Source organism: Pogona vitticeps, chromosome 1 (assembly GCF_051106095.1).
Source record: "Pogona vitticeps strain Pit_001003342236 chromosome 1, PviZW2.1, whole genome shotgun sequence".
In the NCBI taxonomy this organism is placed as follows: Eukaryota; Metazoa; Chordata; class Lepidosauria; order Squamata; family Agamidae; genus Pogona; species Pogona vitticeps.
Window position 1 is genome coordinate 112,434,471 of NC_135783.1, and position 27,843 is coordinate 112,462,313.

The following is a 27,843-nucleotide window of genomic DNA, read 5'->3' on the forward strand; positions in this document are numbered from 1 at the left end:
GGCAGATTCCTAGAAGCCAGTCGATGGCCAAAATCCTGCTGCTTAGCATAGTAAATCACCCTAGGGTAGGACCATTGAATCAGTGGAGTTTTATTCAGGTAACTCCTCCTCAAGTTCTATTGATTTGAACAGGCCTACTCTGTGATTTCCTAGGCTAAAAGAAGTGACAGGTAGTGTTCTTGTTCTGTGCGGTCAAGTTGGAACCAACGTATAGTGGCCCTAACAGGGTTTTCAAGAATGGTTGTATAGACCAGATGGGCGGGATACAAATCAAATCAAATCAATCAATAAATAAAGATAAGTGAGGTATTTAAGGAACGGTTTCACCCGTTCCACTCCCCCAGCGAGTTTCCATGGCCTTCCAAACCCTGTTCTCCACAGTCCTGGTTTGTTGCTCTATTCACTAGGCCACACTGGAAATCCAGGGTAAGCCCACTTAAATCCATTCAATTTAAGGAGACGTTGATTCACTAAATCCTCATGTATTCAGTGGGCCTACTTTAATGCAATTTACTACAACCAACATGAATTTGGCCGGTGGGATCAACAGAGAGGGATCATGGAAGCTGTCGTCCAAAATTCCTGGCAGACCGAAGATTCCCCAACCCTGGTAGATCCTATACTGTGAACCTTCCAACATGCTTGCATGCATATATTTTCTCTCCCCCGCCCCCCGCGTCTCCCCCCCCCCCACGCTTGCCTAGAATTACAACTCATAGGCATCCCTCCCTCCTATTGGACCAAGGAAAGGTCCACACCGCCACCGAACTCTCCCAGCAGCCAATGGGACAGCTATTCCTGCTCAGCCTCCGTCCCAATGGGAATAGGGCTCGGCGTCTCCTTTGCCCCGCCTTTTCCGGCCCCACCGGGCGCGCCGATTGGGTTCCCTGGCGAGGATTTGGACAAGGCGAGTAGCCAATGGGAGATCTCGGGAGAGCGTCTTCCTCCACCTCCACCACCTCCTCGTCGTCGCCGTCTCCTCGATGCCCGCCCATTTCTTTTCCAGCCCCGTTACCGTGGAATCGGCTGTAAATATCCCGGGACGCGGTGGTGGTAGAGCGGCTCGTGGAAGGGGCTGGAGGGCCTAGAAGAGGCAGGTAACCCGGGGTCTGGGGTAGGGAGGAGAAACGCTAGCGTGGGGCCACGTACGGGCTTAAGGGTTTGTGTATGTGGGAAGTGGGGGGTGGGGAATGTTTACGTTGATTAACTGATCAGTCTGGTTTTCCACACCACCACCCCCGCCCCTCCCAGTCCTTTCCCCGGTCGGGTCACTGTCAAAAAAAGGGGCGGCAGGACACGTTGCCTTCGAAACCCCCGCTCCTTCTTCCTCTCCCGAGCTGCACCTCTTACAAGGCACTTTCTCGGCGGCTCGGACCCATTCGTCGGTTTTCCCTCAGAAGCGAGCCGCCGCCCCCGAGGGACGGTAACCGCTCGCCGCCTGTATCGAGGTGCGAGCTGTCGGGCACAACAGGTCCCGAAAGCTTCTGCTCTGAACAAGTTGAGCTGGGAGGTCAGATGAAGCGGGCTGAAGGCTCTGAACCTGATCCCAGATGCCTTTTAAAACAACGCCAGCCTTTGAGGTGCCAGAAGATCCTTTGTTTTTGCCGTGACAAAAACAATAACAATTATAATCATCGTGTGTCATGAAGTCAATTCCGACATGGCAACCGTTTTCAGGGTTTCCCAGGTAGAGGATACTCAGAGGTGGTTGACCCTTCCCTTCTTCTGGGGGGTCATCCTGGGACTGTGCAGCTTGCCCAAGGCCACACAGGCTGGCTCTTCTCCCAGGGAGGCACAGGGGGAACCTAAACTCCCAACCTCTGGCTCCACAGCCAGGTACCTAAACCACAAGTTATCCACAGAAATACTGTAAATAAATAAATACCCCTCTGGAAACCTTTAGTATCTGAAAAAGTATGACATAGACACAGTCTGTACAAGACAGGAGGGCCTGGCGTTTAGTCGGACACGACTAAACAACAACAAGTAATACGTGTTTAGAAGTGTGTCTTATTATGTTAAACAGGGTATTGTGCCTTTAGGATCGCTGGTCCAGGTGCTAGGTTGTTTTTGTGTGTGTGTTATGAAGCACGGCATGAATCCTTGAGGAGTTCCTATGACAACAAAATGCTCTCTGAAGACAACATTTCTTTGGCCTTTGAGGCATTCTTATTTCCCCCTTCTTACCTCCTGCAATGGTCCAAGACTAGAAGGTGAGGAGACACTTGTCTTGTTCTGCTTAATATACAAGAAAGTCAAGTAAAAAGCTTTAATCAGCTTGCTCATGATGCCAAGTTAACTTTTTTATTAAGTGTATGGATGGATTATGGTTGTTTCTACACAGCGTTGTTAGCATCACCAGTCAAGAGGCCTTGTGGAGCCATTTTTTTCCTTATAAGAATAAAAAAAGGAATAAAGGATGGGAAAACATAAGGAGATTAAAAACATAGTGGTGTCCTCACTTCCTATAAAATCATATCAATGAAGTAAGATGATTACACAGTAAAAAACTAATTTGAAAGAACGAATTGGATATACAGTGGTGCCTCGCACAACGATTGCTTCATACAACGATGAATTCACACAGCGATGGGTTTTTTTGAGGAATTTCCCCCATCGTTTAATGATGTTCTCTATGGGGGAATTTCACTTAACGATGTCCCTTTTTGCTCATTTAAAAGTGTCTTAAAATGTTTGAAACCTGTTTTAAATGCTTGGATTCCATAGTGCACCTTGTGAAACATGTGCAAACTTAATTTGGTTTTGTTCTGAGTCTTCATTAATTTTTGATGATTTTTTTATTTTCCCCATTTAAATCAATTGAATGGACAGTTCAATTCATTTAAATAGGGAAAACAAAAAATCACCAAAAATTAAGGACGACTCAGAACAACACCAAATTAAGTTTGCATAGGGTTCAGGAGGTGGGCTAACAATTGCAAGCATTTAAAACCTGTTCCAAACATTGTAAGACACTTAAAAATGAGCGAAAAGGGACATTGGAAAAGACTTCAAAAGCACTGAAGCCGGCTTCAGTGCTTTTGAAGCTCTTCCGTTTTCGCTCATTTTTAAGGGTCTTACAATGTTTGGAACAGGTTTTAAATGCTTGCAATCGTTAGCCCACCTCCTGAACCCTATGCAAACTTAATTTGGTGTTGTTCTGAGTCGTCCTTAATTTTTGGTGATTTTTTGAATTTTCTCTCAATGGAATGCATTGGACGGAAAGTTCAATACATTCCAATGAGAGAAAATTCAAAAAATCACCAAAAATTAAGGACGACTCAGAACAACACCAAATTAAGTTTGCATAGGTTTCAGGAGGTGGGCTAACCATTGCAATCATTTAAAACGGTGTCCAAACATTGTAAGACACTTTTACAGGAGCGAAAAAGGACTTCGCAAAGGCATTGAAATGTATTGAGTCGGCTTCAATACATTCCAATATAGGAAACATTGTTTCACTCAACGATGTTTCCTATGGGGATTTTCACTGAACGATGGCAATCTGTTCCAATTGGAACGGATTAACCAGTTTTCAATTCATTCCTATGGGAAATGGTGTTTCACAGAACGATGTTTCACACAACGTTGATTTTTTTGGAACCAATTAACATCGTTGTGTGAGGCACCAGTGTACTGCCGTAGGTAAAGGTAAAGGTTCCCCTTGACATTTAGTCCAGTCTTGTCCGACTCTAGAGCAGTGGTTCTTAACCTTTTTGAAAGAAACGCCCCCTTGAGCCATTGAAGAAGTTATCATCGCCCCCCCCCCTCCCCGCGGTGATGATATCTTTTTTATTTATTTATTTATTTATTTATTTATTTATTTATTTATTTATTTAAGACACTTAAATCCAATGACCCCTGAAAACAAAATTAAATTCCAAGAAAATGAAATGCCCCCCAAAAAGTAACATTTAATGATTTAGTTGCAAGTGAATTTTAAGACGCAAGATGAAATATAAAAAGGGCATAAAAACAAATGCAGGAACTAAAAATTTCAAGACAAAAAGTCTGAAACTAAATGAAAATTGTAGGAAAATATATATTCATGCACACTGTAAAAAGGCTGCAGCCATCTTCACAGGTTTGGCTTGCTCCGGCGCCCCCCTACCGCCCCCCTTCTGCTCCAGTGCCCCCACACCGCCCCTTTTCGTTCTACCGCCCCCCTGAAAAATGAAATCGCCCCCTGGGGGGCATTATCGCCCACGTTAAGAACCACTGCTCTAGAGCACGGTGCTCATCCCCATTTCCAAGCCATAAAGCCAGTGTTTGTCCGAAGACAATTTCCGTGGCCAGTGCAACTAGACACAGAATGCGGTTACCTTCTCACCAAGGTGGTACCTATTTATCTACTCGCATTTTTACGTGCTTTAGAACTGCTAGGTTGGCAGGAGCTGGGACAAGCGACGGGAGCTCACTCCATCAGGTAGATTCGATCTTATGACTGCTTGGTCTTCTGACCTTGCAGCAAAGAGGCTTCTGCGGTTTAACCCGCAGCACCACCACATCCCCTCACACTGCCATACCTAGCAGCTATACTCTTTTTCTGGAATAATTCCTCTTTGTTACTTTCATAATTTATGTGACTTTATATTTGGAAGTGTTTGGAGACTGAAAAGGACATGTTCATAATACGTAGGCTGCAATCTTAAACCTACTTCATAGGAATTGAGTCCCACAGTGAAGCTTTCATGAATAATTGTGTGGACGTTTACTGCTAATGTTGTGAAAATTTAAACATTGATACTATCATTTCAGTTCTTGTAATAAAAGACTTGCCTGTATTGTTGTCTGTTCATTATGAACATTTTGCACTTGTTGACATAAAATATTTATTTTCCTGAAAATATGTTGTCAGACACTATGAGACTTCTTTCATGATGTTGGGGGAAAGAAAAGGCACTAAAATGGGATTAATGTTATAATGTATCATCCATCTTAGAAAGAAGAGTGTTCTGCATTAATTACAAACTTCTCCAGTAGTTCTGTTGTACTTTAAGGGTAATAGGGGTATAAGCCTTGCCATAGTTGTGTGGTAAATTCCCTGTTTCCAGCTTGTACTGACCAGTTGCCAAAGAATGGGAGAAGAGTAGAGATTTCTGCAGGTGGAAGCAATTCTGTCTAAACCACTGATAATATTTCAAGCTTCAAATACTTGGAAGATTTTATTACATTCAGATTGCAGTCTTTAACATACTTCTTAGAAATTAGACCTCATGACAATAGAATAGGGATTGCAATTCCTTTTAAGAATACATCTATGTTTAAGACATGATGGGAACTTTGGGGTGAATTAATTTTCATTACATCCATATAAACAGTGTAGGCTGATGACTTGGGATTGGTGAATCCACACCAGGTTTAGGTCTGAATATTAAAAGAGTTCTCCAAAATGAAACCAGTTGCATTGTGCCGAGAAAGTTTGGACTAAAATCTGGAGAAGATTCACTGCCCCTGTGATGTCAGAGAAGCCAGCCTCTACTGCATAAAAGTCTTTGCTTTCCCCCTTTTTAATTTAGGGAATTATCTGTTCTTGTTGCCACAAGAGCTTCTTTGACATACTGATATTTTAGATTATATGATTTTTAAACATTGCTGTTCAAGTTAATGTCAAATACATTTTCTAAAAATATAAGTGGGTATTTAACAGCCTTTTCATCTCTAGGAGTTAATCTGTTTGCGTATCTTTTTACAATACATTTTTATCCATATAAAGATAAGTATTTTCTTACCACTGAATTAGTCCTATTGGTCAGAGAACCAAAGAATGAGAAGTAACAGTTAAGCCCTAATAAAGTGGACATTTTCCAACATCAGCTCTACAATGATTTTTTTATTCACCAGTATGGATTTTCTTTTGCTATTTTGAAATGTTTCTGCTTTTGTCACTGGCACTTTTCAAGCCTTGCTGCTATAATTTTGGGATTAAATGGGACAAAATAATCTTACACGTGGCTGCGAAAACTGTTTTTGGCTTTTTGCTCTAATATTGTCCAATTTTCAAGTCACTAAACCAAGTTCAAGCTTCCTTGAAATGAAGGAAGTTTGCTGTGGACCACTAATGAGAAGTGCAGCATCTTGTCTTCTATAATAGAAAGAAAAATGTGTTGATTTAGATGACTCTTTCTTCCATCCTGGTAGTTATCCAGTCTTCAAGATGATTAAAGTTGAATGTTAGATGGAATAAGACCTCCTGCTGAATTGGATGGAATAGCCTAAGTTCAGAGTGAGCAAGAAAAACTGCAAGTGTGCTTTGGTCTTCCTTTGAATGCTGCAGTGCTATTTTTTTCCTACCAGTGAAACATCTGGTGTACTGCATGTTCACTGTAGCTATGAAAGTATATTAGAAAATGAAACCCATAGGATAAAATGGGAATACTGGCTGCATAAGGCAGAGAGTGGTTTTTTTTATGACTTTGAGTAATGATGCTGTGTTGCTGTTACTGCCATAGACTTAATTTCAATCCATTTATATTATTTGCAAGTAAGGCCATAAATGACTGGAATTTTGAACAATGCTGTTGAAATTGCCAAGGAAATGTAGATAACCTTGAGGATTTAACTTGCATGTGCTGAAATTAAAATGACTTCATAATTAAATGAAAGTGTTCCATGATAGTTAAAGGCAATGGACCAAGAAGTTTCTTAATTATAAAAGTCCTTATACTTGCTGAAGTAACTCAAAATTCAAAGCAATTCATTAGCCTCTAAAATGCACAGTGTTTCTTCATGCTGATGAAATTACTTTGCAAGTTGGCATAGTATCAAACTGGGCAAAACTTGGCAGAAAATATGTTTGGTTTTATACATATGTTCCCAAGTTATAAAATCTGCAAATCTGTGGAGGAGTTGAAAGACTTTTCAGAGGTTCTTGCATTGTTTGAGTGTTTATATTGCAAGATTTCTCTTTAATGTAACAATTTAATAGCATATATTTTTGTGGTGCAAGCAGGTATATGCTACTCCTAAATGGGTTTTCAATAGATTATCCAAATTTATTAATAGATAAACAATACCAATTCAGTACTGTATATGTACAATAAGACATCAAAATGATAGAACATAATAAAGATGCAATAAAGACTAACTTTTTTTCTGAGATAGATTCTCATATTTATTTATCTGCACGTTTTCCTTTGTTAAATGAAGAATAATTAACTATGAAGAAGTGTATTGGTATTGCACAGGAAAGTGGGTTGAAAAATCATATTCTTTGTGAGGCACTTCATTATATATCATAACAATATAAGTGCAAGATATCAAAACGATTATTTCAAAACTTTTGCTTTTCTTTCTAAACCATTAATAACAGTTTTGATGTATTAAACTACAAGCGAGTTATAAGGTAACAGATGTGTAACATATGTGCCTGATTAAATAGAGTTTGATTTGCAACTCTGTGAAAAGCTGTAGTGAAAGGTTACCCATGGAGTTTTGGTTTTATGGATACTGCTGTACTGCATTGTTCTGCAGTATAATCCTGTGCAGGTTCACTCAGTAGTACAGTGGTGTCTCGCATTACGATGTTAACTCGTTCCAGCGAAATCGCTGTAGAATGAAAATGTCGTAATGTGAAAAGAAAAAACCCATTGAAACACATTAAAACCCGTTTAATGCATTCCAAAGGGCTGTAAACTCACCCTCCAGCAAAGATCCTCCGTAGGGCGGCCATTTTCGCTGCCTGTGCAGCAAGGAATCCGTCCCAGAAAACAGCAGGGGGCCATTTTGTTTACCCGGCAGCCATTTTGAAACCGCCGATCAGCTGGCCGAAAATCGGCGTTTTGCGAAGAATCGGTTCCCGAAGCAGGGAACCGATCATCGCAAAGCAAAATTCCCCCATAGGAAACATTGATCACAAAAAGTTCATCATAATGTGGTTTTGTCATTAAACGGGGCAGTCGGATATACCACTGTATATCCAATAAGTTCACTGGAATTTATTCTGGATAAATGGGCATAGGATTTCAGCCTTAGTTGTCCTAATGTTTGATACCTGGAATTATGTAAATAAGAAACTAAGGAGTGTCTCTATAAATTTTAAAATGCATACTTTTATTTAGAAGACGGAGAACTGCTTTTTAGAAAGTGGTATGTTCCCATTACTCTTTCATGGCCAGAATCCAATTGCTGACTATGATTGTGTAAGTGATATGGCATGAGTTGTTGTGACAAATTCATGCTAGTAAACAATGTGCTGGTTGGATTCCTGGACACATGCTCAGGAATGCAACAAACACCTAATTAAGTAGCACTGATTTGTTGCTGCAAGTTATGTCATTTCACTTTCTGTAAACATCAATTGGCAATTGCCTTCTGGCCACAATGTTTAAAAACTGTCATTATTCATTGCATTGTTGGAAAGGTAACTCATACATTACCTGTCAATTTGCCTACAACTTTTTCACTGCAATGCGCTCTATGTGGGGCTGCCTTTGAGGCTGCTGCGGAAACTACAGGTGGTGCAGAATGCTGCGGCCAGACTTCTCAGTGGTGTGAAAAAATATCAACATATTTCACCCACTCTGGCTGCACTGCATTGGCTGCCCATCCGATTCCGCATCGACTTCAAAGTGTTAATGCTTACGTACAAAGCCCTAAACGGCTTGGGGCCTCGTTACTTGGCGGAACGCCTACTTCCACCTAGTTCTACCCGTGTCACTCGCGCGAGTCAGGAGGTGAGGCTGAGGAGCCTAACGCCGAGGGAGGCCCGGAAAGAAAAGACAAGAAATAGGGCCTTCTCGGCGGTGGCTCCTCACCTCTGGAATAACCTTCCCCCTGACATTCGCGCGGCTCCCTCACTGGGTACTTAAAAAAATCAATTAAAAACACTGATGTTCCGGCAGGCCTTCCCCTCAGCCAATCCCTGATCTTTCCTATTTTGTTTTGGTTTTTTTCCCTCTCCTTATTTTCGCTTCACTTTTTCTAAGTTTTTCCCTTACTTAAAATTGTTTTAATTACATTGTATTATCTTTGCTGTAAGCCGCCTAGAGTGGCCTTAAGTGGCTAGATAGGCGGGATATAAATAAAATTAAATAAATAAATAAATAAATAAATAAATAAATAAATAAATAAATAAATAAATAAATACCCTTTTAAAACCGTATAATTGATAAGAGAATGACACAAACCTTGAATTTATTTTTTTTTTTTGCAAAATCACCCTTAAAGTAAAAAACCTTGTGTGCTGTCAAGTCACCCCCAATTTGTAGCAATCCCACAAATGAGTGATCTTCAAAACGTCCTATGTTCAACAGCCCTGCTCAGCTCTTGCAAACTCAAGCCTGTGGCTTCTCTTAGGGAGTAAATCCATCTTGTATTTGGTCTTTTTCCTTTCCTGTTGCCTTCAACCATTCCCAGCGTTATTGTCTTTTCCTGAGAATCATGACTCCTCATGATGTGCCTAATCTAGGACAGCCTCAGTGAAAGGTACAGTACTTTAACTTTTGAAAGTAAGTAGAAAGCTTACTTACACCAAAAGAGCAAATTAGGTCTTACCTTGACTTTTGAAATGTAACCATGTTGTATCCTTTCTACTCAATAGAGTAGCTAGTTAGCTCAAAAAGTAACATTACTGTACTTCCAAGCTCTGGCTAGTTGAACGTAACTAATTAGAAATAATATCTGAAATTCAAGAAAAAAAGTAATACATATAAATCTGGTCCATTCCAATTTAAAATATGTTTCTCATACTGAAAAAAAAGTTTCTTTCTATTTTAGCCAACAAGAGTATGTTGAAATATACAGTGGTGCCTCGCTTAGCGATTGCTTCGTTTAACGAATTCACTTAACGATGTGTTTCTTGGAGGAATTTTCCACATCGTTTAACGATGTTCTCTGTGGGGGATTTTCACTTAACGATGTCCAATTTCACTCATTTTTAAGTGTCTTAAAATGTTTGAAACCTGTTTTAAATGCTTGGAATCGGTAGTCCACCTTGTGAAACATGTGCAGACTTAATTTGGCTTTGTTCTGAGTATTCGTTAATTTTTGGTGTTTTTTTGTTTTCCCCATTTAAATCCATTGAACGGACAGAAACACATCGTTAAGTGAATTCTTCGTTAAACGAAGCAATCGCTAAGCGAGGCACCACTGTATTAGAAATGAGGTAAAATTAGTCTGGTTCGCCTTGTTTTCAGAAATCCATACTGAGAGTGATTGCAGCATTCTTTTCTAAGTCTTCAAAATGACCTGATGGCACAGAGTTATAATTATTCCATTTCTTATGCATGCCCCTTTCCAGTCTCAGCTGATCCATGCACTCCTAGTGCAGCTACAGGTTTCTTTAGATGCTCCTCCCTTTCTTTCTCTTTGGAATTGTTTGCAGCTGTCCCTTTAATATCTCACCTTTAAGAAACTGCCAGACATAAATGAACTCCTTTGTCTTTTGAGTATTTTTTGCCAAGGGATGTCACCCAGTATTTCTTTAAACTTCTTGAAATTAACTTTCCTATGTGTCTCACTACATACCCTTCCTCTCTATAATAAATCCCAAAAGGATTGCTGACCAGTTATGTTAGTGAGGATTAGGTCTTAAATAGAATATTCTTTCACATTCAGGAAAATTAAATTTTCAACAAGGCAAGTGGGGAATTTGTTTGACCTTATATTTGTGGAGGAGTTGGAAGCTTAAATATATCCAACTATTTTGATATTAAAGTGTATTTATTTTTTGAGAACATGCTGTTTGGTAAATTTATAGAATGGCATGTTCTGGTTTATATTTTCCTTGATTTACTTAGCACAGCAAATATTATATGTATATATTTTAAAAACATCTGTTTTCAGATGATGCATTGTAGTTTGAATGTTTCTTTTTGAGAGGTCTCTACTTTTATTTTATGAATAACACTAAATGGTTTTGTCCTTAACAGCAGGTTTTAATTAGGAACCTATAGTCCCTAGAACTGCACTTCTCTGATGGACACACAGAGCCTCATTTCACTATCAGATATAGGAATGTACCTTACACTTTTAAACATGCTTTTATCTTGTTATAGAGGGAAACTAAATCACTTCTATTTTCTTCTCCAAATTCAGACAGAAACATGCCTTTGGAATGACAATTACTGATTGCCAAACTGAAAGCCAGCGGCCCTTCTTCTGAATGTAGGGTAATGATGAATTGGCAAGAAGCCAGCAGTTCTGCCAGTGACTGTGCAAGCCTCCCTCCGGCAAAATGAATATTCCTTGATGAAAGGCTGGGAATATTCCTTTTATTTAGAATGGGGGAGAGAGGAAGGAGTTTGGATTCCGAACATTACAGAAAATCGGACAGTGATAAAAGCAGTAATTCGTATTATTCTGACGATGATTCATCTCATTCCTCTGACCATTTACCAACCATTAGCACCCAGTCTACAAATACTGGAGGAAAAAACAGTAAAACACAGCATTTGAAAAGCCTTGCACATTACCAAGGTAAGTAGTTCATGCACCATGATTCCTAACTTAAAATCCCCACCCCCAGCATCTTGTACATGAATGTATATTGATACAGTACTAGCATTCAGCCTGTATACTTTACAACCTACCTATATTAAAAGAATGAGAACATTTTATTTTATATAAGGAGTGTTGTCACTCTGGAACCATTGTCTGTCTTGCAAATGGAAGCACGTGTACACTGGGATCAAATTATGTGTAATGGGATCTTCCACTTGAAGGGTATGTTTATGTGAGGGACAGGAGGGAAGGGAAAGAGAAGAGTGTCAACAGTGCTGCAGGGCAGCTTAAGCCATTCTCCTTGTATTGGTTTCCTGCCCTAGATTGTTCCTTCTCTTTTGTACCCCCACAAAGCTGCTGTTAGCCCCATGGGAGGAGAGAGATGGTCCAGAATATGTACTATCAGTTTAGTGGGCATGGGATGACTCCAGTAAATGGCATGGGAGAAAGGGGTCAACACCCCCTCCTTCAGCACAAGTGCAGTCCATGAATTTGTGTCTCTCCAGGGTTGATTTTAGGCTTTAAAAAGGATGCTGACAGATCCTATCACCTTTCTGTCTGATTTACTTAAGATACTGGGCTTTGCTGGATGGTTGACTTCCTTTGGTGATCGCATGACTCAGAATAAGCTGCTGCTGAAAGAACTCTCTTACATTTACAGCAAGGCTAGTATGTGGTGCAACATGGCATGGCTGCCACTGCGCTGTAATTATGTCTTCCCTGCTGCTGTGCTGTAACTACTGGAATGACTTATTTCTTGGCATCTAAAGCCTAAGACATTTTGAAGCAGACCCAAGGAAACTCAAGGATTGGAAGTTAATGAAATCATTTTTGCTTTCCTTTTCTCTAGAAATAGATCTAACAAGATGGGGTTATGGTTCAGAATTCAGGTGCTTATTTTTTTAATAAGAGAATATATGGTGCAAGAGTGGTGTTTGCTAAGGAAATGTAGGAGGTATCAGAATGGATACAATGCAACTGAGAATTACTCTGTGCTCTCTTTTCATTGGTACATAAACATTGTGTTTTTTTTTGTAGCCACCAAGCAGATTGCCTCAAAGTATGCACCCAGTAAAAGAGGGAGCCACTGGGGTTTTCGTTCCCAGAGTCTCAACAGGGATTCTCCTAGCCAAGATATCAGTCTAGTTACAAAACGAGTGCTTTCTGCCAGGCTGCTGAAAATTAAGGAGCTTCGAAATGAACTAACTGAACTGCACGTCAAACTTGATGAGCTGCAGAAAGAAAATAGGGTGCTCAAGCGACTGCAGTACAGACATGAGAAGGCTCTCCATAAGTTTGAAGACACTGAAAATGAAATCTCTAAACTCCTGGCACAGCATAATGATGAGATGCGGGTACTAAGGGAGCGCTTAAGAAAGTCTCAAGAAAAAGAGCAAACCACCGAGAGAAAGCTAAGGGCTTCGGAGGACGAGCTCTACAAGGTCAAAGGCAGCTTACAAAAACTGAGAAGGCTTGCTGAAGACCGACACCTCCCTGAACGTGATGAGCTGGCTAGGAAGCTAGCTTTGGCAGAAAGCAGACTGGATGACAGTGAAAAGAGAATAAAGGTGAGAAGGAAACATTGAAAATGCCCTCTTTTAATAGTGCACAATTTCTCACTGTGTTATACTATTATTAAATAAGTAATTACGAGTAGACAGCTACTGAGCACTTATAATGGGCCTGTGGCTATGTTAGCCTAGATATCAATCTAGGCTAACATAGCCTTATCCAAGCATGTGATGGAGTCTCTGATATCTGACTCCTGTTGCACGCAAGCACACCGGGTGAGGGTAGGCAGCTTCCAGTGTTCACTTCTCTTGCATCCTCCTGCACGCCCTCTTCTTCAAAGGCAGATGACAGCCCAGTGCCTTCCCAGTCCTGCTTTTTTATTCTCTTTGATCCTTCCTCCTCCAGCTGTTTCTCCTCAGGGAACTTTCTCCTTCACCTGCACTGGCCCAATCCTGTGAAAACTTACCCTCCTCTCAGTTGCCTGATACTTGTGTGCTGGGACAGATGGCTTGCTATTGATGTATGCCTGCACCCCTCACACTAAGCAACAGGATTTCAGCCACTGTGTTGGAAGCTGGAGTTCCATTTAGGAAAGGTGTGGCCATTGTCTGCTAATGGAGAAGGGGAGGCAGCTTTCCCTGTGCTTCCCAAAAATCTAATCTGGTGGGTCAGCAAAAATGGTAGTGCAGAGGGATGGGATATTGGCAAAAAACACTTCTTTTTCTTCAGGCCTCTCCACTTTATGAGATCCTCTTTCATTCCTGGATGTTCTTCATGGCACAGAAGGACATCTCTGGATCCAACTCTTAAATTTTATATTAATAAGCAAAATAAAGGTTTTGAAGATTGTTGCTAGATTGCTGTTGCTGGTTTTTATGAGGTGGTGTTTAATTTCATGGTCATATTGCAGATGCTGAATCATTTTTTTCCATTTTGTTTGATCTATATTTTAATGTGTAAGCCACTTTGAATTTGATTTTAGCACAGCTAAGTGGGTTATAAATGTCCAAATACATGATACAACACATCTCTCTCTCTCCCCATCGACTACTGTTAAGCTGGGGGGGGGGGGATGTTTGTCCAACAGAAGTAATTCCATGCACCTCCATCTTCTGCTCCAGCATAGAGATAGGTCTGGAAATTCATTATTTTCTTATGCCTGATGATACCAGAATGAGGGATTCAACGAAGCTTTTGAGAGGTGGGTTCAGATTTTGTGCAGTATAACTTCATGATTGAAGGAAAGACTTTCCTTGTTCACCAAAACTGCTCCCTGGTAACAGGAGCGGACTAAATCATCATAGCCTTATCCACTGTAGAGAGATCTTGTTTTAGAAGAGTACTTTATATGCAACAGGTTATTTAAGTTTGTTTGCACTTTAAACATTAACACTTTTTTAAAAAGTTGACTATTCCAAATATATTGAATTGTAGGACTTGGAGAGGAACCTTGAGCTCAGTAATAGCAGTTTTCAGAGACAACTGCATTCAGAAAAAAAGAAACTGCATGAAGTGCAGGAAGAAAATAAAGTATATCAAGAGGAAGTGCAACGACTAAACCAAAAATTAAAGGTAAAAATGCAGATTTCTAGTATCTGTTTGTAGAGGTAATTCTACCATAAAATTCAGTATTCTTAAGAATAACTTTTTGTACAATTCTTGCTACTCATTGACAATACTCTGGTTTTATTGAAATCATTCCTATGGAAATAGAGATGAAGAATCAAACAGTGGTCATGTAATTTAAAGTGAGATATAATTTTTTTCTAAAGTGGAGATGGTCCTGTAATTGGACAAGGGCTGCAGTATGATTTTGCCTGTTTATAATAATCTGTTACGAGAGTCTTACTTGGAGGAATAATATGGGGGGGGAAGCACCTTCCTATTATGGCATCCTCCGTTCCATGGGTTGAAAGCACGTGGGCCTCAAGACGTTGGTCTGCAGGTCTTATGTGTCTTAGTCAGCAGTGATCAAAACCAAGGGTTCTAGTGGTCAAACCCATGGCCTTTCTGTAATGGCAGCCCAGCCCCAACATTTTTTATTGTGCCCCAGTGATACACCTTTAGAAAATATGTCTCCCTCCAAAATAATTGAAAATGTCTTGTCTGAATACTTCAGTGCACTGATACACAAAATGAGTACTGAATATTTTTGCCCAGAGTGGGATTTGATTTAAATCACACTTTAAATTAGAAAAATCAGATTTTTAACAATTTAAATTTAAATATCCCGCTTTTGCCAAGTACTACCCAAAATATTATGCATCGATCCCCTCATCCAGTTGTTCCTACATTTTCATGTTGGAGGGTGCAGTGTCAAGCTGTCAACATTAATTGTTACAGAAATTTAGAAGTAATCATTTAAGTACAGTGGGGTCTTGACCTACGGAATTAATACGTATTGGAACGGAGTCCGTAGGTCGAAAAGTCCATAGGTCGAAAATGCATTCCCCATAGGAATGCATTGAAAACCATTTAATTCGTATCTGGTCCAAGAAAAAACCCCCACACAAAAAAATTAAAAATATTTTTTTAAAAAATCACTATACCTTTTTGAGGTCCTCAAGGGGTCCCCCGCCGCCACCATCACTGCTATTGGAGGACTCCGAGGGCTTCAGCGTGGCTGCCGGAGGCCTCTCGGAGCTCCCCCGCCGCAGCCATCGACGCTGCCGGAGGACTCTCGGAGGTCTGCCGCTGCCGCCGATAGTGCTTTGGAGCCACTATCGGCGGTGGGGGGGGACATTCAAAAAGCCTCCCATGGTGGTGGGGAAGGCCTTCGAAGTTCCCCCGCTGCTGCCGAGAGCCGTGCTATCCCAGCCATGCTTGGACTCCCGGGAATCTACGCGTGACTGGGGTTGCCCGGCGCGGCTCCCAGCAGTGGCGGCGGGGGATCTCCGGATGCCTTTCAGGAGGAGAAGCAATTGAAGGCATCCAGAGACCCTCCCACCCTGCTGCCGCCACCGCTGAGAGCCTTCGGAGCTCTCAAACGGCTTCCTGCAATGTCAGGGGGAAAGCCCTTTGAGAGCTTGGAAGGCAGGGAGAAAGGGCGGGAAATTCGAATTTCCAGCCCTTTCTCCCTGCCTGTTTGCCTTCCGAGCTCTCAAAGGGCTTTCCCCCCAACGTTGGAGGAAGCCCTTTGAGAGCTCCAAAGGCTCCCAGCAGCGGCGGCAGCAGGGTGTGGTGGTGGGGTCTCCGGATGCCTTCCATTGCTTCTCCTCCTGGAAGGCATCCGGAGGTCCCCCGCCGCCGGGAGCCGCTCCGCGCCCGGTTATCCCAGCCATGCTTGGACTCCTGGGAGTCTGAGCATGGCTGGGGTTGCCGGGCGCAGCTACCTGCGGCGGCTACTGGCGGCGGCAGGGTGGGGGACCTCCGGATGCCTTCCAAGAGGAGAAGCAATTAAAGGCATCCAGAAACCCCCCCCACCCTGCCGCCACCGCCGCTTGGAGCCATGCCGCGCCTGGCAACCCCAGCCATGCTCGGACTCCTGGGAGGGTGGGGAATTATTTTGGGAAGTTTTTTGACAATTTACTTCATACTATTTCCACTTTTTTATCAGGAGAAAGAGAAGGAACTAGATGCAAAAAATATTTATGCTAATCGAATGTCAAAAGTTTCACCCAAAAAAGATCCTGATATTACACCAAGGAAAAAAGGTAACTTTCTGAAGTTAAAACCATGAAAGGTTTGCTTAGATCAATTCTGCACTTTTAAACTTGGATCTTATGGTATATATTTCCAGTATTTAATTGTTTAGAAAGTAAAATAATCTTTGAAAACTGAAGCCAATGTATATTTAGCTTGACTAGAGAAGAATGCAACCAGTAGCTGTCTCCAAAAAATGTATTTCTCTTTAAGGAGAAGGAGGGAGGGAGGGCTTTCTATCAGTCTCACCACCATCAAAGGTCCGCTTGGTGGGGACATGGGAGAAGGCCTTCTCTGCCACTTCTTCCAGGCTCGGGAACTCCCTCCCACAGGAGGCCAGGTTGGCCTCATCTTTGCTGTCCTTCCACAAGCAGGCAAAGACCTTTCTCTTCAGGCCTGTTTCCTTAGTGACTGGGAGGAGACAATAAACAGGTTGATTTATATTTTGTTGCTTCTAAATCTATTTTTTGTATAGCTTTTATCTCACATCCTTAATATAACATTATTAATTCTTCAATATTTGAATAATGTACTGTTTTTAGCTTTTAATGTTGTGCTTTTAATGATGTAAGCTGCCTTTTTAAGGAGAAAGGTGAGGTAAAAATTTTTTAGATAGATTAGATAGATAGATAATTAATTTCTGGTGTGGATTGCCATATCAAAGAAACCTCTTGAGTTTTAAATATGTAATTATTCATGATGGGAAATGAAAAATCAAAAACAAAAAGCTAAAAAACAAATAAACCCTCAAAAGATCCATCATTTCCCCTATATTATTTGAAATTATATTACACAGTTCCTAAAATGGGTACAAACTGTGTTAGGTTATGTAAACATGGAAAGAATGGTGGTTGTAGGTTTTTTGGGCTATCTGGCCATGTTCTTGAGGGTTTTTCTTCTTCTAACGTTTCACCAGTCTCTGTGGCTGGCATCTTCCGAGGACAGGAGTCAGAACTCTGTCTGTGCTCTGGTGCAGTTTGTGGGATAGTTGAGTATGTATAGCTGTGGGATCAGCTTTTTGTCCTTTTCAGGAGATTGGGCGATTATGGTGATCAGCCTGTTTTTTGTTGTGGGTGTATTGTTATGATAAGGGGGAGAGATGATCTGTCACTGTGATTGATGGGTGTCGTTAGCTGGTCTTTTGTGTGGAGTGATCACTGCTCCCTGTGGCTGGGTAGAGTTTGTTGACCTTCTGCAGGCTGTGTTTTTCAGTGCTGGAAGCCAGGCTTTGTTGAGTTTTAGACTTTCTTCTTTTTTGTTGAAGCTCTGCTGGTGGATTTCAATGGCTTCCCTGTGCAGTCTAATATAATGATTACTGGTGTTGTCCAGTAATTCTGTGTTTTGAAATAGAATTTCATGTCCAGCTTGTTTCAGGGCATGTTCAGCTACTGCCGATTTTTCTGTGAAATTCTTCAAGAATACACAAAAAGAACTGTTTTATTTCAATAAGTCTAGTTATTTTTTTAATAAACAGAGCATGTATTCATTGCAGGTGTAAATAAGAATGTTAAAAGAGAAATACAGATAACGAAAGGAGTACAGACCACTGAATACTTTTCCCCAATAGAGTTTCCTTTGCCACCAGACTTCATTACTGATGAAATTCCAGAGGAAAAGGAAAATGATGCACATCTTGTAACGGTGAGTTTTATCTGTGAGTGAGACTAAATTTGCTTAAAGCTAACTAAAATTAAGGCAGAGATATTAATCAGTAGACAAACTACTAACATGAAAGAAAGATTTGGTAGGCAGGAATGGGGCTTCTTCTTGCTTACAGTCTGGAGCTCACGTGCTTTTTTAATTCCACACAAAACTCTTCAAGCATAATCTTTTGCTTTGAAAATTCTGTGGTTTGGATTCAGGCAATGTACCCAGGAAGAAGTGGTGTTCTTCCCTAATTCTTTCTTTACTTCTGCTTCCCCCACCTTAAAGCCTGTTATATAGATTGGGGGGGGGGCAAGTGAGTGGTGTAGATTGTGGCATATGGGGCCTGAGGTAAAGACAGATTTCTGAAGCTTGGACAGTGGTATATCTTCCCTTAGCATGAAAAAGCCACTTTCTTCCATGGACTCCTAAGTGCTTGAAGACACGATTTGACTAGCATCTCTCAACTGTTTTCAGCAACAGTGTCAGGTCCAGCAAGTTACTGTAATGCAGGAAGCAAGTGCAGAAGATGATGAAGATTCCCCCTGAGCTTCAGGAAATGCCATCTGTATCTCTGACATTTCCCCCAATAGTTTCATCTGTGATTCTCTTTTCCATTGGACCAAGAATCACTATGGTTATAATTCAGTGGCAAATCTGCAGTTAATGGAAATTAATATAAGTTTATTGAACTGATTTTTTTTCTAACATAGCTTTATCCAAATACCGTTTTCACAATCCTTCCATACGATATTTAATTTCCTTAAGGAACAAATAGTTGAAAAAGACTGGAATGGACAAGCAGAACATTTCCAACAGGAAGAGAACAGTGAAAGAGAAGAGCAACTGAAGAGTGATCAAGAGCTTCAGGTTTTGGAAGAGGGAGCCAAGAAACTAAAATATGGTAAGAAAAGGCACTCAGTTTCCTAGCCTCAGCTGAAACCATGTAACACAGGTTATTACACTTGCACATGCCACATGTGTAGGAATTCATGCAAATAAACATGAATTTTAGTTTTTCTCTGAAAATATTGAAATACATGATTCTCACAATTGTTGTCATCTATACTTCTAAGGAGACTGATTATTCTCAGACTGTGAAAAAGAGCCCTTTTATATTTTATAAGAGTAGAAAGATAACTTTAATGTCCGTGTGTCATTTTGTTTTTCTTATCTAACAGTTCCCTTTTGTCATTACATTTACTTTTGTAAGTGGAATGCTAGGCTAGAATATAGGAAAATTAAATTTTGCGCAGCCCCCTCCAGCTCACTTTCCTACCAGACCCACATGCTGGAGCAAATAAGTTGTTGCAGGACCACCACATTCCCTCTTCCTCAGTTATGTTTTCTTAACCCCCCATCAGTTATCTAAAGCAGCTGTTTTCAACAGAGGCTATATGGCCCCTGCGGGCCACAGACCGGAAACAATTCTTTACATGCCATCTTGCAAGGTTTGTTATGCATCTTATACAATCCTGATTTGGCCTGTATTTCTTTCATATTGTGTTTATGACTTTGTGCAAAAAAGGCTTGAGAATGGCTGTATGTCCAGCCAAATGCTATTGTTGGCCGAGAAAAGGCTACAGAAGAGTTTGAATTCTCTACTAATTATTAGAAAGTTTTAGTTGTGTTCTTCACATTTGCTATATCATTGTGTGGGGGCTAGATATGAATAAATGGCAATGAGCATCCTAATTCTTTTAAATCTTACAAAGTTCCAGTGAAGTAGTAAATGTTCAGGGCTTTCCACCTGGTCCACAAATTTCAGGATACATACACTGAACATTTTTATTGCCTTTGTTGCATGGAATTAGAATTAGATAAAATGTAGAACTGAATTATACTTGCATTTATTGTTTGTTCATTTCTGTTCTGTCTTTCTCCTGGTGATAACCAGTTATAGACTGATATTTGGAACTTAATATATTCTGTCACACTCACATGTAGTTCATCTGTTTCCAATAATAGTTTTATCAATACTTCAGGTTATTGTTATGAGTGCATGTAGTTCTTTTTCAAAGGTTGTACAATGATACCTGTTAAAATTGAATTTATATAATTGTTTGCAGTTAAAGGAACATAGACCTCTGTGAAATAACTGTTTCTTGGGTCATTTAAAAACACTTAGGAGTTTTACACCACCAAGAGATGTGATTAATGTGGTGAATGAGCCAGTTTTGCACGTTAGCAACTTATTTGTGCTCCCAAGAGCACATGTGGGTCAGTGGCAAAGGCATAAGTACCCAGTGTGGTATACTGGATAGAATGACAAGCTTAAACTCAGGAGACCTGAGTTTGCAACCCTGTTCAACTAGAGAAATGTTGGAAAACTGGAAAAAAACACTCCTTAAATATCTCATTTGCCTTGAAAGCAACGTTCCTGCAAATCTCGTCAAGCGTGTGTGTGCGCACAACTCTGCTTCCCTCCATGCAGCTCTCTTCCTTCACCACACAGCGATTCCGTTAGGTTATGGTTGCAATAGAACACAGTGCATGGAGGGCGGAGTTGCGCAGACATGCAGGGGCGAAGCCATGCGAAAGGCAGAGCCTTGCCCAGTGGGGCTGAAAATTAGAGGGTATGTTGCTTGAAATCCTTATTAATGTTTCTATCTGTTAGTTTTGACTTGATGGCACATAGCCTAACATAAGACCTGGGCTGGAGGGTGCACAAGAACCAAAATCCACTTCATGGCCATGTTCACACTCTTTCTCTTTAGCACATTTATGAGCAGGATATGAGTGTGGAGTTAATGATTAATCTTAACTTCTGTACAGATGTTCCTCCCACCATACAAAGTGCACTCCTGTTTGTTCATCAGATTGATCTTTGGCAGGCTTGTGGGCTCATGAGATTTATCTATGGTGGTTAGCATGCAGAGATCAGTCACCCAATGTGCCATCCTCCTGGGAGCACACTCTTCATCAAATGACAAAACAGGTGCTTGATGTGCTGGATATGATTTTCAAGGCAGGGTGGCAAAAACCAGATGCAGGGAGAGAATTCACTGCGAGGATTGATTATGCCCATGGATTGCCTTCATGTGGTTTCATAGAATCATAGAAAAGTGAAGTTGGAAGGGGCCTACAAGGCCATCAAGTCCAACCCCCTGCTCAATACAGGAATACAATCAAAGCATATCTACCAGGTGATTATCTAAGTTTTTCTTGAATGTCTCAATTCTTGGAGCACTCACCAACTCCCGAGGTAACTGGTTCCACTGTCATACTGTTCTAATAGTTAGGAGGTTTTTCCTTATATTCAACCGAAATCTGGCTTCCTTTAACTTGAGCCCGTTGTTGCGTGTCCTGCACTCTGGGATGATTGAGAGCAGATCCTGCCCCTCCTCTGTTTGACAGCCTTTCTTGATATTTGAAAGTGCTCTCATATCACCTCTCAGTCTTCTTTTCTCAAGGCTAAACATGCCCAATTCTTTCAGCCTTTCCTCATAAGGCTTGGTTTCCAGCCCCCTGATCATCCTTGTCACCGTCCTCTGAAATTGTTCAAATGTGTTAGCATTCTTCTTGAAGTGTGGTGTCCAGAACTGGACAATACTCAAGGTCAAGCCTAACCAGTGCTGAATAGAGGGGGGACTAGTACCTTGCGGGATTTGGAAACTATACTTCTATTAATGCAGCCTAAAATAGCATTTGCCTTTTTTGTAGCCACATCACACTGTTGGCTTACATTTAGCTTGTGATCTACGACAATTCCAAGATCCTTCTCGCTCATAGTTTTGCTGAGCCACGTATGCCCCATCTTGTAACTGTGCAATTGGTTTCTTTTTCTGAGGTGCAGTACTCTGTATTTATTCCTGTTGAATTTCATTCTGTTGCTTTCAGCTCAGTGCTCCATCCTTTTGTTTCTGTCTTCTAGGGTATTAGCTATTTCACCCAATTTGGTATCATTTGCAAATTTGACAAGCATTCACTGCACTCCCTCATCCAAGTCATTAATAAAAAATATTGAAGAGCACTGGGCCCAGGACTGAGCCGGGGTACCCCACTTGTGACCTCCTCCCAGTTAGAGAAGGGCCCATTAGTCATCACCCTCTGAGTACACTTCTGTAGCCAACTGTACATCCACCTGACACTTGATCTATCCAGCCCACACCTAGTTAGATTGCTAATCAAGAGATCATGGGGCACTTTGTCAAAAGCTTTGCTGAAGTCAAGATATACTACGTCTACAGCATTCCTTCTGTCTATCAGGGAGGTGACCTGATCAAAAAATGAGATCAAATTAGTTTGGCAGGATTTGTTCTTGACAAATCCATGTTGGCTTCCAGTTATTACTGCATTATTTTCTAGGTGCTTGCACAATGACCACTTTACAATCTGTTCCAGAGAACAGATTGGGGATTGATGTCAGGCTGACTGGCCTGTAGTTTCCAGGTTCCTCTTTTTTGCCCTTTTTGAAGATAGGGACAACATTGGCCCTCCTCCAATCCTCTGGCACCTCACCCGTTCCCCATGATTTCAAGAAAATAATGGATAGCGGTTCTGAGAGTTCTTCAGCCACTCAGGAGACCTGAGTTTGGTGTGGCTTGTACAAGCTTTGGCCTTCTGTAGTGAAATACCATTTTCTCCTTCAGGTTTGATCAGGAAGGGACTTTCAAAGTTTCCATTTTAGTTGGTCATTGTGCCCTATGTTGTACAAACTGGGAACTGTGGTTAACATGAAACTGTGTTTAATTTCAAGCTGACTCGCTAAACCTAACTGTAATTCATGTTAACCACAATTTATTACACCAGACAACATACTTCAATTAAAGAAAGGTATAAATTCGAGCTTCTCAAGTCATCCTGCCCCACTACCTATGAAGGAGGAGAGAGGTGGACACAACGCAAGGTTGACTATAGCTTCTGTATGCCTTTCTAAATACAGACTAAAGCAGGGGTGAGCAATGTCCAGAAGTACATGGGCCACCCAAGCCCATCCCTTAACCTGGGAAGGCTGCATCTGCTTCCATGTTCTTCAGCCCCCCAAAGTTTTTATTTTTAAAAAGGGTTACAATTTTAAATCTTAATGTTACAATTTTAAAGTGGGGGCAGATGTGCTTAGGGACCCTCAGAACTTGACAAAGTTGTCCCTGTGCTCCTTAGAGGATCCAAGAAGATTTCGTGAGGCAATTAAAAACATACACACACATTTTGGAGCAAGTGAATGCTGCTGGTTGCTCAGCAGCCCTGGTTTAGGATGATGTGTGAATATGTCCAATACTTATTTTAAACTTTGCATTACTCTTGTTTTTTGACAAATAGAATGGGAGAAAGAAGAATTTGAGAGAAAGAAGAAAGAAGATGGTATTTTGCTGGAAAAGGACGAAAAAGGAAAGATGGAGACAGAACTACATAATCTGGAAAATGGAACACAAAATAGTGATATTGCAGAAGCAGAAAGACAGAAGGAAATTCTGCTAGCTAAGATGCATGAAATTGACAGAGAAACTCAACTCAATATAAGGGCTGCTTCTCAAGACTATAACACAAACTCAGTGACAGTATCTTACTCCTTGGACAAAAGTAAGGGACAGTACCAATTCTCTGGGACAGCGGAGAAATTACTTAATGGTTTTCAGGAATATGACCAGCACAGTTCTGTTGTAAAAGGAGAAACCCGGAAACAGCAAGTTACACAGACCACGTACAGTGATTTGACATTTGGTAGCTATGTGCCTTCCTTTGGGAAGGTGTCAGGAAGGCCAAGTTTGCTTAATCAGAAAAATGACTTCCTGGACGAATTCCCTAAGGAAGATGTAAGTTTTGATACGAAGAGGGACAGGAAATCTAATTTAATGGAGCAGCTGTTTGGAAGTAGTGCCAATACAATTAGTCCATCAAAGAGAACTGATTTGGGTGCTTTCAGAGAGGACAGTGCTACAAACAATGCTTTTCAGGGTAAAGGCACGAAAGTCCAAGATGAGAGTCATCTTTTCTTTGGTGAAACAAAAAGCTTTAATTCCAAAAGGCACCGACTTCAACACACAACAAGTAAACCGGCTGTCAAGATTCTTGATTACTTGGAAGATGAAGTTGAGGAAGTGCTATTACAATAATTATATTCTGTAAAACTGCTCTATATGTAAATAATGCATATATTTAAAATATTATTTATAGTTTTATAAATATTTTGGCTGTTGTTGTAAAATAGGAACTGACTGACATGTGCAGGGAGATGAAGATAAATGGTCTGATGAGTGGTCAAGAACAGAACTTGCAGGTGAATGTCCTGAGCAGTTAAAGGTGATGATAGTTAAAGGGATAGTAAGGGCTACCTGAAGAGGGTTACGTTTCTGTATGTCTTCATTCTATAAATGGAATTAGCTCTCATTCTAATTAGAAGCCAGGGTTTTCCATGAGTCATTTGACATGTTCATACTTTAGCAGCACAAATATAACCAAGGAACAAAAATGCTTCAGCATGACAGCATTAATATAACTCTGTGTATCACCACAGAAAGAAATAGCCAAGAACAGTTATGGGCAGGGCAGGGAGGCGCAGCTGTGAAGCATCTTTCCTCCATCACCCTCTTTTAAATTGTTTCTCTTTGTACTAGGGCAAAGATAGTTGTATCGATGCCTTGGGGACAGTTTCGTTTCTCCCTTCAAGGGCTAGATCAAGCATTTAGTCCTAGCTGGAGGAGACCCATCAAACTGAGGGGATTTATGTCAATGTTGACTACACACATCAGTGGATGTACTCTAATGGGAGTAACAACTGAATTTCATCTCCAGTGTGCTAAGTTGCTTGTGTAAGCAAGCCAGTGGATGCTGGAAAAGACAGAATTGCCCCTTCTTGGCCCCCTACTTATCATTGTATGATAGATTGCAATAGACTCACTCTTGCAACCTAATTACTTTCTTGAGGAAAATCAAAACCATGAAGCCATTTCAGTTTTAATAGAAGTACATCTGAATACCACATTCAGTAGAATAGAATGTAGAAGTTTCTAGGAGGGAGGTCCAGATAATTTCATAATTACTACACATTTTCTGTTGAAGTGTTCCTGAGAAAAAGTGTGCTCTATTCAAAGTCATGTAAATTGACCTAGCATTTTCAAAATTTGCCATTAGCCATAACACAGTTACCATATCGATCCCATTCATAAGCCTGCTGTGTTGTAAACTGGTTGTAAATCATAGTCAGGGGCATAGTCCATTTAATCTAGTGAGATCCTTCAGCACAATACCAGTGCTTAGATATTCCTAGGGAATTGGGCCAAATGTCTCTGTCCTAAAGTTATAATACTTTGAATGAAACTTTATGGAATTTTTAACTGTTAAACACACAACAAAATAATATTAGAACAAATGTATCTGACGTGTATTCAATACTTTTCTCCCCTCAAATGTCTCCTTGACTTCATTTAGTGAAATAAATTAGAAGATATGTTACATAAGCCTTCTAAAGATCTGGCAATATGATTGGTAAATAGGTGCATTTGGCCTTATCACTATTGCTGTTCTGGTCAGGTGTAAAGTAAGTTCATACTGCTCGGTTTGATATGAAACTATTTAAAAACAAGAGCAAAAGAATGGTTTGGCAGCAGTCTAGACCTGTGCTTGTTGACTGAAGCATGAGCTTTCTAACATTATGGCCATTATTATCTTGGCTATAGTTAATTGTCTCAGCCTAGGAAATATAATTTACATGGGTTAGGTCCCTCTCAAGCTTTAAAATCACATGCACCAGAATCTATGTGTGGAATTCCTTCCCTCTAAGGCTTTGAGAACTGTAGTTGCCTCAGACATATCAAGAGAGTGAGCCACTTAGTTCAGAAGCAGGGACCATGAGGCTCACCAGTTGCTGTTGGGACTTCATCTCTCCTTGGCCCCTGTCAATGTGGCCAATGTGGAAAGTTTATGAGCGCCTCTAGAAGGCTGTATGTTCCTCGCCCAGTGTAACAGGCAATAATTAGGATGATGCAGAGATGGAAAACGTTAGGGTTTTTGGATAACAACTAGAGATGGGGATATTCATATTCATATACGAATATAATTATAGCCACCTGTGCAGGGTTACTCATATTGATATACAAATACAAATACCCCCATCTCTAATAACAACATCCAGAATATTGTAGTCAGCCTGGTCACTAGAGTTCTCACTTCCCCTCCAAAAAATAAACAATAAAATTTCTTATCTCCACATAAGGTGGGTGGAGCAGGCCATACACAGATAAAAATGAGATGCCTCTCCCTTCCCACAGCTTCACTTTGTCAGAACCTGCACGCGTTATCTCTTTGTGAAAACAAGGGACATTGAACAATTGCTCATAGATTTCAGAAGAATATTGGAGTTCTACAGTGATAGTTTAAAGGTAGTGGAAAGAAGGAAAACATAGCTACTGCAGAGGCAAGTGCAGAAACAATGCGGTGGTAGAGGCTTCCATTTGCCTCATGATTGTCACGCTCCATTGGTTTTTGCCAGTTTTGGCTTAAATCCAGTTGGCTAGTGTTGATCCAGTGGGACCACTCTACTTGGAGTAGCAGTTGGATTTAAGTCCTGTTTTATTGATTAACTTTGAGATGTCATCTTTGCTTGAAACAAGCTGTAAGTCCAGTCAGCTCCAACCCATCCGATAGTGTTGCCAAATTCTTCAAATTGCTAGTTTGACCTCCAGCCTCCTTGGAACTTTGGCAAAAGTCACAATGGACTCTTAAGAAGACTCTCTGTAATATACTGACTACAGGAAAAGCTACTATGGAGGTTCACTTTTGTAGTCTGTAATAAACAGAATTTTGTACATGCAGGGTTGGGTTTATCAAAAACTCGTAGATACCATCTTGGTGATTGTTTCCAAATGGTCAGCAATATCTAGTCAGAACTTTCTACAACTTTCTTTCAGCCATGAGACAGAGTTTCTTGACACTGAAATTTAGTGCATTTCTAAACCAAATGTAAAGCATTAACATTTTCTCTTTTAATATAAAACAAAGAATTTTATGACTGTAAAGAATATGACTTTTAAAAGGATTATTTTAGGCCTATTTAGTGACTATTGTCTATTACTATATGTATTGATTCAAATATATATTATGCAATGTTAATTTGTTTTTATAGCTTTCTATTTTGTGTAAAAGCTCCACCTAGAACAGTACTTGATTTTTAACAACATGATTTATATTAAAATTTTTCTATAATGAATCTCTGTTTAGCATATTTGATTCAAACAAGTGTTTGGACTTTTGCCATTTTGGTTCACATAGATTCCCTTCCCCCCAATTTTATTCCAAGGCTTGAGGATTGGTTAAATTTTAACTCAAGTTCATAATCATCCTATAAGATTCAATTTGAGGCAGCAATAAACCCAAAATACACTAATCTCCCACATACATGTTCTATTGTACATTTCAGTCTGTGGTAGCTTTCATTCTGCCAATAAGGTCTTGCTTCACTGAAGTACAGTGGTGCCTCGCTTAACGATTGCTTCGTACAACGAAAAATTCACTTAACAATGGCTTTTTCAGAGCGAACTTGTGCTTCACTTAACGATTTTCCCTATGGGTGATTTTCGCTTAACGATTTCGGGACCATGCTTCACTTAACGATGACAGTTTTAGGTCCCCTTGTTTCGCTTAACGTTTTTTTTACAGCCCCGT

At 40.5% G+C, this 27,843-nt stretch overlaps 1 protein-coding gene across 2 annotated transcripts; it reads left to right on the forward strand.

The window, feature by feature from the left end:
* Window positions 1-878: 878 nt before the first annotated feature.
* On the forward strand, window positions 879-27,388 carry LCA5 (lebercilin LCA5). Of its 2 annotated transcripts, none has more exons than XM_072999337.2 (8): window positions 879-1,097; window positions 11,042-11,418; window positions 12,481-13,010; window positions 14,389-14,526; window positions 16,511-16,607; window positions 18,089-18,237; window positions 19,009-19,144; window positions 23,503-27,388. In XM_072999337.2, exons 2-8 carry the CDS (start codon window positions 11,223-11,225, stop codon window positions 24,294-24,296), a joined length of 2,040 nt encoding a protein of 679 aa, XP_072855438.2. In that variant the 5' UTR covers window positions 879-1,097; window positions 11,042-11,222; the 3' UTR covers window positions 24,297-27,388. The 2 variants fall into 2 exon arrangements, with proteins under 2 accessions (XP_072855438.2, XP_020661823.3); XM_020806164.3 differs by having other exon boundaries at window positions 931-1,097; window positions 11,038-11,418.
* Window positions 27,389-27,843: the final 455 nt, after the last annotated feature.

What these genes read in the sequence shown, in the direction of transcription:
- LCA5 (XM_072999337.2), top strand. Translation starts at nt 11,223, where the DNA reads ATGGGGGAGAGAGGAAGGAGTTTGGATTCCGAACATTACAGAAAATCG. An exon ending in GACTAAACCAAAAATTAAAG is followed by an intron (nt 14,527 to 16,510) that starts GTAAAAATGCAG and finishes CTTTTTTATCAG; the next exon opens with GAGAAAGAGAAGGAACTAGA. An exon ending in ATGATGCACATCTTGTAACG is followed by an intron (nt 18,238 to 19,008) that starts GTGAGTTTTATC and finishes AATTTCCTTAAG; the next exon opens with GAACAAATAGTTGAAAAAGA.